This window comes from Pseudorasbora parva, chromosome 20 (genome assembly GCF_024679245.1).
Source record: "Pseudorasbora parva isolate DD20220531a chromosome 20, ASM2467924v1, whole genome shotgun sequence".
In the NCBI taxonomy this organism is placed as follows: Eukaryota; Metazoa; Chordata; class Actinopteri; order Cypriniformes; family Gobionidae; genus Pseudorasbora; species Pseudorasbora parva.
Genome location: NC_090191.1, coordinates 8,992,562 through 9,004,663, shown reverse-complemented (window position 1 = coordinate 9,004,663; position 12,102 = coordinate 8,992,562). Strand labels below are relative to the sequence as shown.

The 12,102-nt window shown below is 39.9% G+C and overlaps 1 protein-coding gene across 1 annotated transcript; it reads right to left on the bottom strand.

Annotated features, from left to right (window-relative positions):
- Positions 1 to 3,862: 3,862 nt before the first annotated feature.
- LOC137049053 (E3 SUMO-protein ligase ZBED1-like) lies at positions 3,863 to 10,047 on the bottom strand. Its single transcript, XM_067427445.1, has 7 exons — positions 9,824 to 10,047; positions 8,749 to 8,973; positions 6,358 to 7,534; positions 4,888 to 5,000; positions 4,208 to 4,241; positions 4,011 to 4,076; positions 3,863 to 3,952 (listed from the first exon to the last, which is right to left on the bottom strand). The coding sequence occupies exons 1-7, from the start codon at positions 10,045 to 10,047 to the stop codon at positions 3,863 to 3,865; spliced, it is 1,929 nt and encodes a 642-aa protein (XP_067283546.1).
- Between the last annotated feature and the right edge of the window lie 2,055 nt (positions 10,048 to 12,102).

Sequence of the window (12,102 nt, the reverse complement as noted above, 5' to 3'; positions counted from 1 at the left end):
CTTTAACTCCAAACTCCCTTTAAACAGCCAGCAAGTGTTTATTTACTTCCAATTGCCATATAATGTGGGTTTCAATGATGTTCAATGATGATGGTAATATGTCATATTTAGCATTTTATTGGGAGATAATCACTACACCCGTGTTACGTAATTGTACGTATTCTTGTAAAGGTGGGGGCCTGTTGTCTTTTCTTTTCTCCCCCTCTGCTCTCTTAGGATGAGTAGCGACACCTGTTGTTAATCAGTGCCCTGAGTGTCTCCCGTTGCTGATTTGCTCCTACAACCCTGTGATCTGCTATATAAAGATGTCCAGCTCTGCAATACACCAGAGGCAGGAGGTTTTTATCCTCCGTCTCTCTTGCGAAGAATCCCTGTCTCCTGTTGCAGACTTTAAGCTCTGGTTTCTGCATTGTTAGTGATGTTCAATGTAAGAGATCTCACTAGTGTTTGAGATGAGTGTATAGTAATTCTGATTATATTAGGATTCTTTTCCTGTTCCTTTTAGTCCCTGAGTGCAGGGCAAGTTACATTTGTTTTGTTTCACCATCACTTAAATATGTTTCTAGTTTAAGTTAAGGAGGCTGTAGGGACTTGGGTGCCATTTATTTTGTATATCGTTTTCTACTGTTTATGTTGAGAGAGGAAGTTAGGTTTAGATATATGTTATTTGTTAACATCATTATTTTGTGTATAGGATATTTTGTTGGTTAAAAATAGTTAGATTGGTTTTGGTTATTTTTAGCATACACCCTCTCCTGAAGAAAAGCCCCTAAATAAGATCTTTGGTCTTTATTATTGTTTTCCTATGTTCTTTAAATAAATCTTTTTGGCTTGGTTTATTGTGTTGGTGTTAAATCAGTGCTGGGACGGGAGACGGGGGTTCTGAACTAAGCATTTATTTATAATTCTGTTCTTTCTTCTTTACCCTGGAGTTCTACAGGGGAGTTCGTAACAACCTGCTTAGCATGTTACTGGACACATTCTTTATTCATATAAAAATACCCCAAAGTGCATGCAAAATACACACAAAACATTCCATCGTAATCGTGTGTTTATCGCTTCGATCTTGTTTCACATCTGCAGCTCAACAGTGGATGAGAAAGCTCTGAGATCATAAGTTCAGCTCTTCAGATCAGATAATTCAGTGAGAAATTAATAGGAATGTGATTCTGTATGACAAAATATTTGGCAAACACATGATAAGTCAATATTTGTCCAAATATGCACACTCTTGGACTTGGAGCCCTAACGGATGAGTTTAGTGCATGGATGAGCACTAATAAACTTTTTAATGTTCAAAAGTGTTTAAATATTGAAGCTTTAATGAGCTTCTATCGGAGTCTTTAATGTTTCTAATGATACTGAATTTGTCCAGATAAGGGTCGATAAGCTGATCTACGGTCCTTGACCCTAAGGGGGTTCAAACATAAATATTGTTGTGCTGCACACAAGTTATTAAATGAAATAATGAACTGTATAGGTCTCCACAAGTACACACTGATCCATTCACCTTAACAATTAACAATGAGACTGTCAAAATGACAATGTAAGAATGGATTTCACCTGAGAACAAACTAAAGGGATTAAAGCTGCAATAAAGACAATAAAGACAATAAAACTTCACTATCTGAATGCAAGAGTAAACAAGACTGCATCTGGCCCAATCCTATTTCCTCACCCCTGCCGAGGTATGACCCTCTCACCCTCTGGGTCACATGCAAATATCACAGATACTGCCACAAGCTGTTTCTGTATGGTCAATACAAAGACTTTTGGTGTGATTGGTAAACAGGTTTCATTCTCACATCAGGGGAACTGGTGACATTCCAGCTCTAGAAAAACAGGTCGTAAAAGAAGGACAAGCGGGTTTGTTCCTCTGGTGTAGGAGATGCTCATAAAGATCTTTTGATAAACATTTGCTGTCAGGCCTCCAGGATAGGTGGGACCATTTGGGTCTGAGAAAAGAACCAAGATCTGCATAAATATTTGGGTGCTAAATGTTTATTGTTCTTTGATCTGGTGGAGTATTTAAGGGAAAGGAGCAAACCGCTCAAGGAAGCATCTGTAATCAGAACTTCCCACACTGTTCCCGTGTGTTTCTAGAAGCCAGGTAAATGATGACTCTTTGAAACTATGTATATACTATTTTATACTTGAGTAACATTGTATGCTGATCAGTTGTGTATCATTGTCTTTTAATTTGACTATATTTTGATGATTTTGCCTGGCTAAATAAACATTTACTTTGATTAATCTTGTATTATTCTAAGGCCGCTTCTTTTAGTACGATCAAAACGGAGTCTGGTATTTCCGCAAACGTTGTCTCGGCGATAGATCAAACAGCAGGACGCAATGGAGGGAGCATGGAGCACCACATTAGCGATAATCTGATTTCTGACTATCACTGTATTAGCAAGTTGTAGTCCCTGTGATTATTATTCCCATTACGCTTTAAGATGAGTAAGCAGGCGCAACCACTTAAAGGTAAAATATTCACTCTGCAATCCTCTGACTAATATCAGAACCGGCTCGTCTGTGTTTGAGAATGTAATTCGCGAAACATATCTCTAAGAGATATCGGGTCCCTTGATGAACGAAGATAGTGAGAAGTAGAGATACTCAGAGAGATCAAAGATCTAAATTAAATCACAACTAATCATACGATCAGCCGTAATTTATAAATGTAACAAACTCAAGGAAACTACATACAATTAGAGTCAGATTAAATTAAAACATGGAGTCAGATTTAAAATTGGATCTTCACACTTTAATAAATTACAGTGTCCTTTATAGAAGCGCCCGAAAAGACGAACACGCAGGATTCCTTCGACCAGCTGTTGGATTCCTTCCTTGGGCCAAACAGGTGGAGTTTACAACAACTACATTTCAATGTTGAACTCCTGTAAAACACGACAGGGACGACGGCTCATGGACAAACTGGAAGATGGAAACAAAGCTGAAGCAACTGGATGATATCGGTAATATATGAATACTCCACGATACACGGAATATTCTACCTTGCACAGTTCCTGCCCACAGCAAGAACAGCATGGCACGTGCCTCATAATCATATTTTATCTCTTCACTGTTATGTCTCTTATTGCAAATAAACGAAGATGAGGCTTTCCTTCCATTTTTGTATTATTTTTCTTTTATTTGTCCTTTTAAGAGTCTCCTGTTGTGTTAAGATGGCTCTTTAGCGTTCTTTTTATGCTGAAGCAAGACAGACAGAGGTCAACAAACACTTTTTATTTCTCCCCCGCTCCCCACTAGGGGGCGGTATTTAATCATATCACTGCATCTTCCAAGTGAGCATAAGTGCTATATGAAAAATCCCATCAAACCAATGAATAACTAATTACTCAAATTACAGACAGGTGTGCTGGAACTGAACCCTACAGGGCAGTACCCCTCCACGATCTCTCTTGAATATCCCTGTATGTGCTCTAGAAGCCAGATCATATAAAACAAAATATGTTTTAAAGTGTTTGTTTTTTGTGTACATTACACCAGTCATTAACACAATATTCATCTCTTTATAAATATTAAAATTAACTAATGACTGATATCATTATTTCAAAGTATCACCAAATGTACATAATGTACTGTGAGTGCCTAGGTATTTATTTATTTTGTTACATCTTATTTTGTGGCAATTACTTCCAGAAGACGAAGGAATCTGTTATCTCTTTCCTTTGTATTCCTTTCCTCTCTAACACTTCCTGGTGCCATCACTCTTCTCTCTTTCTCTCTCTCTTGCTTCACATTGTTGTCTCTCCTCTCTCTCAATCTCTCCGTTCTTCCTTCTACATTTCTCTCAGTCGCTTCCCGCTCTTTCGCCGCTTCCATCACCTCCATCTCTCTAATCAAATCTGTGATCGCTTTTGTCCTTTTTCTTCCTCTCGCTGGCTCTGTCGTTGCTGAGGAGGAAGAGGCCACAGTAACCTCTGGTCTAGATGGGGAAACAAGGGCAGGTGGAGTGATGGAGGGTCTCATCCTTGGCACTGTACCACTTCCAGGAGCTGCTGTAGCTCCCCGTCCTCAGTGCTGACACCAATCTGCAGGCATTTCAGATTCTATAAAAATCAAAAATATAATACAAAAGCAGTCATTTTAACACCACACTGTCATTTGATTTCTGTATTAGAAGTAACAAAATAATCTTACTTTATATTTTTTAGTTTTTTTGCTTTAACGCCACCGTCACCCTGTCTTGCCGGCCCTGATCCACCACAAAAGCTCTGCAGCAAATGCACAGACATCAAGAGTCCAGTGTTGGGCAGTAGCGAGCTACAAGTAGCGACGCTACTAGCTGGTTGTGGGTGAGAGGGTATTGGGCTATTGGACTTTTTGTTTGATGACATTTGTGGTGGAGAGGATGATGAAGGTCAGCCAACTTTGGATGCTGGCTTATTGACTTGAGCCAAAGTGTGTGCGACTGCAAGAAGCGACATTTTGAGAGGCAGCAGAGCTTCTTTCCAGAGTTTGCAGTCCCGCTTGTAGACAAGCAAGGCATTTCAGATCCAGAGGTCTAGGATGAATCCAAAAAGGGGAAGGTACCATCACCTGGATTTCCCAGGGACTTATACATGTGTACCAGCATGTCAGATAGATCAATGTCTCCCAAATGCTGATAGTAGGCAGGGATGAGTGATGGCCACGGGACAGCAACCTTTGCTTTGGCCTCTTTGCTCCACCGTTTGACAGAGGAAAGAGGTGTTATCCCATAGGCACTACTAAGAAGGCTCACACATTTATTATCGAACCATTTCACTGCGAGCAGCCCTTCAGCAGAAATAAAGTCAAAAGCTCCACGTCCTTCCTTCATCAGCTCTTTGTCCGTCTTTAAGGCTGCTCCACCCATGCGGTTTGGTCGTGCCAATGCACCTGATGCCCAGGTTCTCTTGCAGGTTCTGAACCAAGTCCAAACTGGTGAAGCCAGATGAGCTGGCCCGGCAGAACAGTTTAAAGCCCCACTTGTCTGGCTTTTTCGCAATATACTGGCAGAGAGAGACAGAGCCGTTACAGACTTTTGTTCATTGTAAATATCTCATTTTACCAACATTAACTAATTTTACCAACATTAGCTAGCTTCTCTACCATAAAATGACAACTCAACTGTTTGGTAGAGCATGTTTCGAAAAAATTATTTGACCATTATAGATTCATTTTTGAATAATTAATTTACATAATTCTGTTGAACAACTCCTCTGAAAAGATAATGGCTGCGTCCGAAAACCTAGCCAGCTGACTCGTTGCCTCGCTGCCTTATCAGACAATGGCTTGTAAGGCAGTGTTTTTGTGCATGAAGGCACCTCACAAAACTAATTTCAGACAGACTTCTAAGGCAGTGTAATATTTTAATGATTTACAGCAAAATAGAGAGAGCTTTGGTGAGAACTAGGGCTGGGATAAACGATTATTTTTTAAACGATTAATCTAGCGATTATTTTTTCGATGCATCGATTAATCTAACGATTAATTTTTCCTGACCGATTCGATTTCGATTCGATTCTCGATTATCTCCCCATTTATTGCCTAATAATAGCAATTTATACATGTTGATTTACATATCTGAATGGAAAAAAACATGAATTCCTTATTAACATTTGCAATATATGTTTATTGCTCTTAAAATGAAAAAATAAAAGACTAAACAAGTGCAAACTAATAGTCTTTTACATTCTTAGTCAGAGGTAGCATTCAATAAAACCTGAAGCCCTGAAAACACATTGGCCTAGCTTACTGAAAAAAGTGGGAGCTAGCAGCCTGTCATGGCATCCCTCCTGAACCAACATAATTGAACATTTATGTTGAAAAAACATTCCTAGCTTACTGAAAAAAGTGCATCTTTTAAGTTCTTCATTCACATAAAAATAAAAATGTAGTACACTCTGCGACTCACATTTTTCTTAAACTCAAAATTCAAAAATAAAATTCAATTCAAGTAAGAGTGTACAAGACCAAAATAATGCAAAAAATAAAAAAGGTCACCCAGCCACCCCTTTCTTAGAGTTATTGCAAGAATATACAGTAACCATTGTAAACTTGGGGGCTTTAATACAGATAGTGCTTTTCCAACAAAAAATAAATAATGAAAATAAACATTCCGTTTTAGAAAATAGTTGAACATTGGCCTTCTGAAAAATAGACTATCTTTTCATCTTAAGAATACTGTGCGTGTGTCTGTGTCTGTGTCTGTCAGTCAGTGTGTGTGGGTGTCTGTGTCTGTCTGTCTGTGTGTGTGTGTGTGTGTGTGTGTGTCAGTCAGTGTTTGTGTCTGTCATTCAAGACAAAAAGTTATATATTGGAGTGGAGGAATGTGAGCATTTCAACATGCTCAGGAGTCAGGCTTGCCCTTTTTTTAGTAACAATGTTCCCAGCAGCTGAGAAAAGCCTCTCAGATGGCGTTGATGTGGCAGGTATAGACAAATATGATTTGGCTAGTGCAGCCAGGGTGGGGAACCTTATGGCGTTATCCTTCCACCATGTAAGGGGGTTGTTCTCCCTTGGGATAGGGTTTTCCCCAAAATACAAAAGCACCTCTTTCCTGACTGCCTCACGGTCCCCATCACCCATCACACCCCAAGACCTCTTCTTTGTTGGGGAGCTTGCTGAGGCTTCCTGCCCCACAGTTGCCTTTAACAATCTCTGCTTCCTTGTGATATCAAGAGCAACGGTCTGTATTTGTACTTGTAGTTTAAGTGCATCATCTGCTGGAAGGAACTTCAATTTCCGAAAACGAGGATCAAGTGCAGCAGCAATGAGAGACACATTTTTCCCATCCTCTTGAAATACAAACACCTCCCGCCACCGTGACAATATCTCCTCTTCTGCTTTGGTCTGAAAAAAGGTCATGGCAGCAGAATCAAATGATTTATTTCGGGTGGATTTCAGGAGACCCTTCAGCAGGGGGGGGAGAACAGAGGCTGTGACATAAGATTGACCACTAAGGAAAACCGTGGCTTGTTCATAGGGCTGGAGCACTTCTTTCAGTTCCTCCAGAAGAATCCATTGATCATTTTTCAGATCAAGATGGTGCTTTCCGCGCTGTGTGATTTCTGGATCTGATAGCGTCGCAACCACTGGCCATTGCTGCTCTAAAAGACGTTCAATCATATGGTATGAACTGTTCCAACGGACTGCTACATCGTGTATCAGTTTATGTTCAACTGTTCCCATCTGTTTTTGTTTTAGCTTCAGCTTAGTGGTAGCTGGCTCACTTTTCTTTATGTGTTTTACAAGGCACCGCGTAGCTGAGAGTGCTTTGTTTATCACAGGGTTGTCCATTGCGTGGTTGACTACCAGTTGTAGTGTATGCCCAGCACACCGATGGGATACCACCCCAAATCTCTCTTCCAAGATTCTGAGAGCTGCCACCATATTACGTGCATTGTCATGGACAATAGCAAGGACATTCTCAAAAGAAATGTCAAATTTTTCTGCCACATTCTCCAGCCAGGAGGCAATGTTTTCTGCTGTGTGGCGTTCTTCAAGTGGCAGTGTTGTCAAATTGTAGGAGACAAGATCCCAACTGTCATCAATAAAATGACATGTTACCCCTAAGTAGGCTTCTGTGACCAGACTTGTCCAGGCATCAGTGCTAAGTAGGGATGGGTATCGTTAAGATTTTAACGGTATTACTACTCTTACCGATACTGCTTATCGGTCCGGTACTTTAATGGTATTCTTATCGGTACTTTTTGAGATTATATATATACACACACACACACACACACAATTAACAAAAATACACATTATATAGGCCTATACAGTGCTTTAATTTCAGGAAGAATTCTAGTAAAATAACACTGCATAGTTTATCATAAATAGCCAAAATAATGCATAATAAAGCTGAAGTTATTAATTCAAGAGCTGTGAGTGATTTTCTCTTTGCATTTGGTTGTTTAATTCGTAGTAATTCATCAGCATGTTTATTAACACCACTGCCTCTTTAAGACAAATGTGCAGCTCTAGGCGACTGATAATAGGCAGATACACTACACTTTCTCCTGACTATATCCATAATAACTATGTCCATTTTAGACACAAACTAAAACTGTTAAACTGTTGTGTTTAAGAGACTCTCCAAGCCGGGATTTTGACATAGATGTTTGTGTACATTTGATCGTTTAGACGCGAGTGTGAAACCGAAAGTGTAATTTGCTCGTCTCGTTGCGGGCTGTTTCGGTGGGCGCGCGCCGACTTGGGAACATCCTCTTGCGCACATTTTTGTGCTTAATCGCTCTTTTTATTATTAAAACGCACCCCACAATTTACCAACAGTAGCTAGACTGTATTTTACAACAATCCCTGATCGTGCTGATTCTGTCATTGCGTTTGAGTTTTATGGAGAAATGACAGCGTGGGCTACTGCTGCAAAGGGAATTAGCCTACATAAGTTGCGCTAGACATAAATATTAATTATAATCTTTGGAAGCCAAAATCTAAAATAAAATCAGACTATCACAGATCTAAAGTGTAACCAGGCTATGTTTGACTGTTTAGTTCTTTCCTCTGTCGTTGCTCGTGGTCTCTCTCTTTCTCTCTCTCTCAGGTCACGTGTATTTTCAAAAGTACCGACAGCAGAACCGATAACGTCCGAGCTAATCGATACAACGGTCTTTCAAAATTCACCCCCGGGGCCCGTTTAATACCGGTTTTCGGTACCCATCCCTAGTGCTAAGGGAGATTTTGGATGTGGCCCTTTTAAGTTTTTCTTTAAGTTTCTCCACTGAAGTTTCGTACTTGCTCTCCATCATAGTTGTGAAATGGCGCCTAGAGGGCAGAGTGTAACCTGATTTAAAGGTGGTCAGCATTTCTTTGAATCCCTGGCCCTCAACCACAGAAATCGGCCTCATGTCTTTAACAATCATTGTTAAGATGCTCTCAGTAAGTATGGCAGCCTCCTGGGGGGTGCAGGGGGTTGTATTTTTCTTGTGAAAGTAATTTTCCACACTATTTTTCTCATCCCTGAAAACATAAAGTACACATACGCATTAAAATAAATATAATAAACCAAACAAAGAAACACAATATATGATTTGTCTATGCATCCACCTCAGCCTACAGGCTATGCCCATTGATTACATAAACGTCACTTGGGCAGTCAAGGAATGACAGTGAACACAGTTACATGTAGGGAGCATTGCGGGCGCCAATATTCTGTTTAAAACCGTAATAGTCCTGGGATGAAAGAAACTGTGCTCACTTAGAGGATGGATACCCGACTGGAGTCACATCAGCGCGATAAGTCAATGAACATTTTAAATTTAATAGGTTGCCAATGTGCCTGATGTTTTTACTTGATGCAAACGTTCGTTTTTGTGATTAAAATACATAAAATAGTACCACAACATCTGTCGTCCTATTTGTTTATGTAGCCGTGACAACGAAACACATGCATGCGCGCCTGTGTTAAGAGCGCTAGTTGCTCCATGCACTCATGCGCGCATTCTGTTGACATTTCCGAATGCCTTCCTTCCTACATTTGCCTAATAAAAGCACGTATTCCCCACAAACAAACGTACATGTGTCATTGCTTAGTACTAGCAGAAAAGGGATTTGAACTGTCTCTGACATATACGTTATCTTCATGCCTATTCGGGTCGGATTCGGTTACAGCTCTGTCGGACGCGGGCCATAACATTATAAGTTTTTTGACTTAGGTTACTTAAGCGTGTCATTTCACACATTTAATACACGATATAGTAATTGATTACACAGAAAAGATAGCTTAAAACTTTAACTTGGGTGTCAACAACGTATTATAGCCTACTCCAACATCGAGAGTGCAAAGTGGGGAGTTGAAAAAAAAACTTACGGTGCTCTGTCATCTGCAGCTGCTCCTGGGTGGCGCCTCTTCAGGTGCTGGTGCATTGCCGTGGTGCTAGAATGGAAAGCCATCTCCATTTTGCAAAGACGACATTTCACGGAATTGTTTCCTTTTAAATTAAAGAATTCCCATACTTTAGAGGAACGCGTCCGTGCCGCCTTGCACTTCTGAAAGTCTGTTCCACTCGTAGTGCTATTCTCCGGCGCCACCATCTTTGTTTTGGGTCTGACGAATCGACGCGCATATTTTGCGTCGACGTATTTTTTGCGTCGACGTCATCGATGACGTCGACGCGTTGTCCCAGCCCTAGTGAGAACTAAACACATTTAATTACTACATTAGTCATTTCGCGCTAGAAATGACATCAGAAGTGAAAAATATTCATAAAAAAAACATTTACACACAAACTGACCAGCAAACGCAACTTTCGGACGCCATCTTTTCCCCCCCAGCTCAACTGTCACTGAATGGAAAGCACAGGATTGTGGGATATCAAAGGCAGCCAAGTATGCATGTATGCTGCCTTCAAAAATCGATCAGATGAAGGTATCAGGAGACAGGAAGTGAAGCTAACATTAGATTCGGACATTGCTTGATGCCTTCCTGCCTTCAAATGTGTCCTCCGAAGGCAGCATTTTCCAGGTTTCCGACGCACCCAATATGTCAACAAAATAGCCTTACCTTTAAAAGTCCCGCAGATATCCGTAGAGCTAATTTTCGCTGTGTCACGTGCTGTTAAAAGAAACACTGAAAAGGCATGCTGCTCAAAGACACAGTGTCATCTAGTGGATTTTTTTAGCATTGCACAACTACACCAAACAATAGAAATGGCTCATTCAGGTTGAGTTAGGCTTGAAGTGTGGTCTACCAAGTGGTTGAGTAGTACCTTAAAGGGGTTAATCCATTTCTGTAGTATAAGATGTATATGTTTTCGAATGTGTGTAAATCCACTTTAGAGATGTGCGTGTCACTGAAGTTCCCCTGTTAGCTATACACAATAATACATGTTTTTACAGTAATCACAACTATACTATACTGTCTGTTGTCTTTACATCTTCAACAATTAACTCTATAGTAGCTCAAGAAATGCATTTTTAAAACAAGGGGCCCAAGGTTATGGTTTGTAATACTCACATTTGAAAACACCTGCGTTGCTTTTCTCCAGTATTCTCTTATTTATTTGTTATTTGCTAATGACCTGATGAACTTATCCCTATAGTTCATGGCAGTTGAGTGCACTTTAAGCAAAGAGTGACCGAAATAAAACAAGGAAATCGGACACAGACTTAGTATAGAGCAGGCTTGTGCACAATTCAGAATTGAATTGAGAATGACTCCCAAATTTCAATGAATTTGATGTCAAAACAGGATTTAGAATTACAAATCGAATTTGAATTAAAGGAAGCAGAATTGAAATTCAAGAGAAATTCAAAGAAATTCATATACATGTCCATCTTGCCAACTGCGTTCATTACTGCTTCGTGAACCATCCAGACGCAGCTCCCGGACCAGTACCTGATATTCTTCCTGCTGTCGGCGCTTTTTTAGGATTGAATATACCCAACAGCTTCGAGCACCTGTGCAGTGCACTGACAACAACTGCACAGGCAATCGCATTCGCACATACAACCAAATCGGCACAACACAAAAAACTCCTTTTTTGACAGTTAGTCTGTGAGATAAAATGGATGCCGATCAGAGTTGCTATGGGAGTTTTGCATTGGAATTAATGATAACTGCAGTTACAACAAAGTTGTGTTATTTGATTACTTTGAAATTAAAATAACTTAGGAACAAAACTGATTAACCCTTGTGTGGTGTTCATATTTTTGTTACTCAGCCAGTGTTCGTGGGTCTGGTGGACCCGCTGCATTTTTGGGTTTTTAATTCAACTCAATCTAAAATGTTATGTTAAAATACTCAACAGATGTTTACTTCATCCCAATTACAAGCAATACAGAATATATGTTTAATATTTTTTCTTTACCTTAACTTACACACAATCTCTCTCACACGCACACACACACACTTGGATATGTGGTGTATGGTTACTCTCCAGGGATAATGTTTTTTCTAATGTACAAACTGTATAATCTACCCCCTACCCCTAAACCTACCGATCACATAACACTTTTGGCATTTTTTGAATTTAAAAAAAACACCATTTAGTGTGTTTTAGTGTGAGGACACAGATATCGTCATAAACCATGTTTAGGTTGTAATACCCATGTCATTATACACATTTGTGTCCTCATAAACCATATACA

Excerpts from the sequence above, each read along its gene's own strand:
- LOC137049053 (XM_067427445.1), bottom strand. The coding sequence starts at position 10,047 with ATGGTGGCGCCGGAGAATAGCACTACGAGTGGAACAGACTTTCAGAAG. Across the intron at positions 7,535-8,748 it reads ACAACTATGATGGAGAGCAA|TTGGGATCTTGTCTCCTACA; the intron begins GTACGAAACTTC and ends TATTGATGACAG. Across the intron at positions 5,001-6,357 it reads ACATTGTTACTAAAAAAAGG|TATATTGCGAAAAAGCCAGA; the intron begins GCAAGCCTGACT and ends TCTCTCTGCCAG.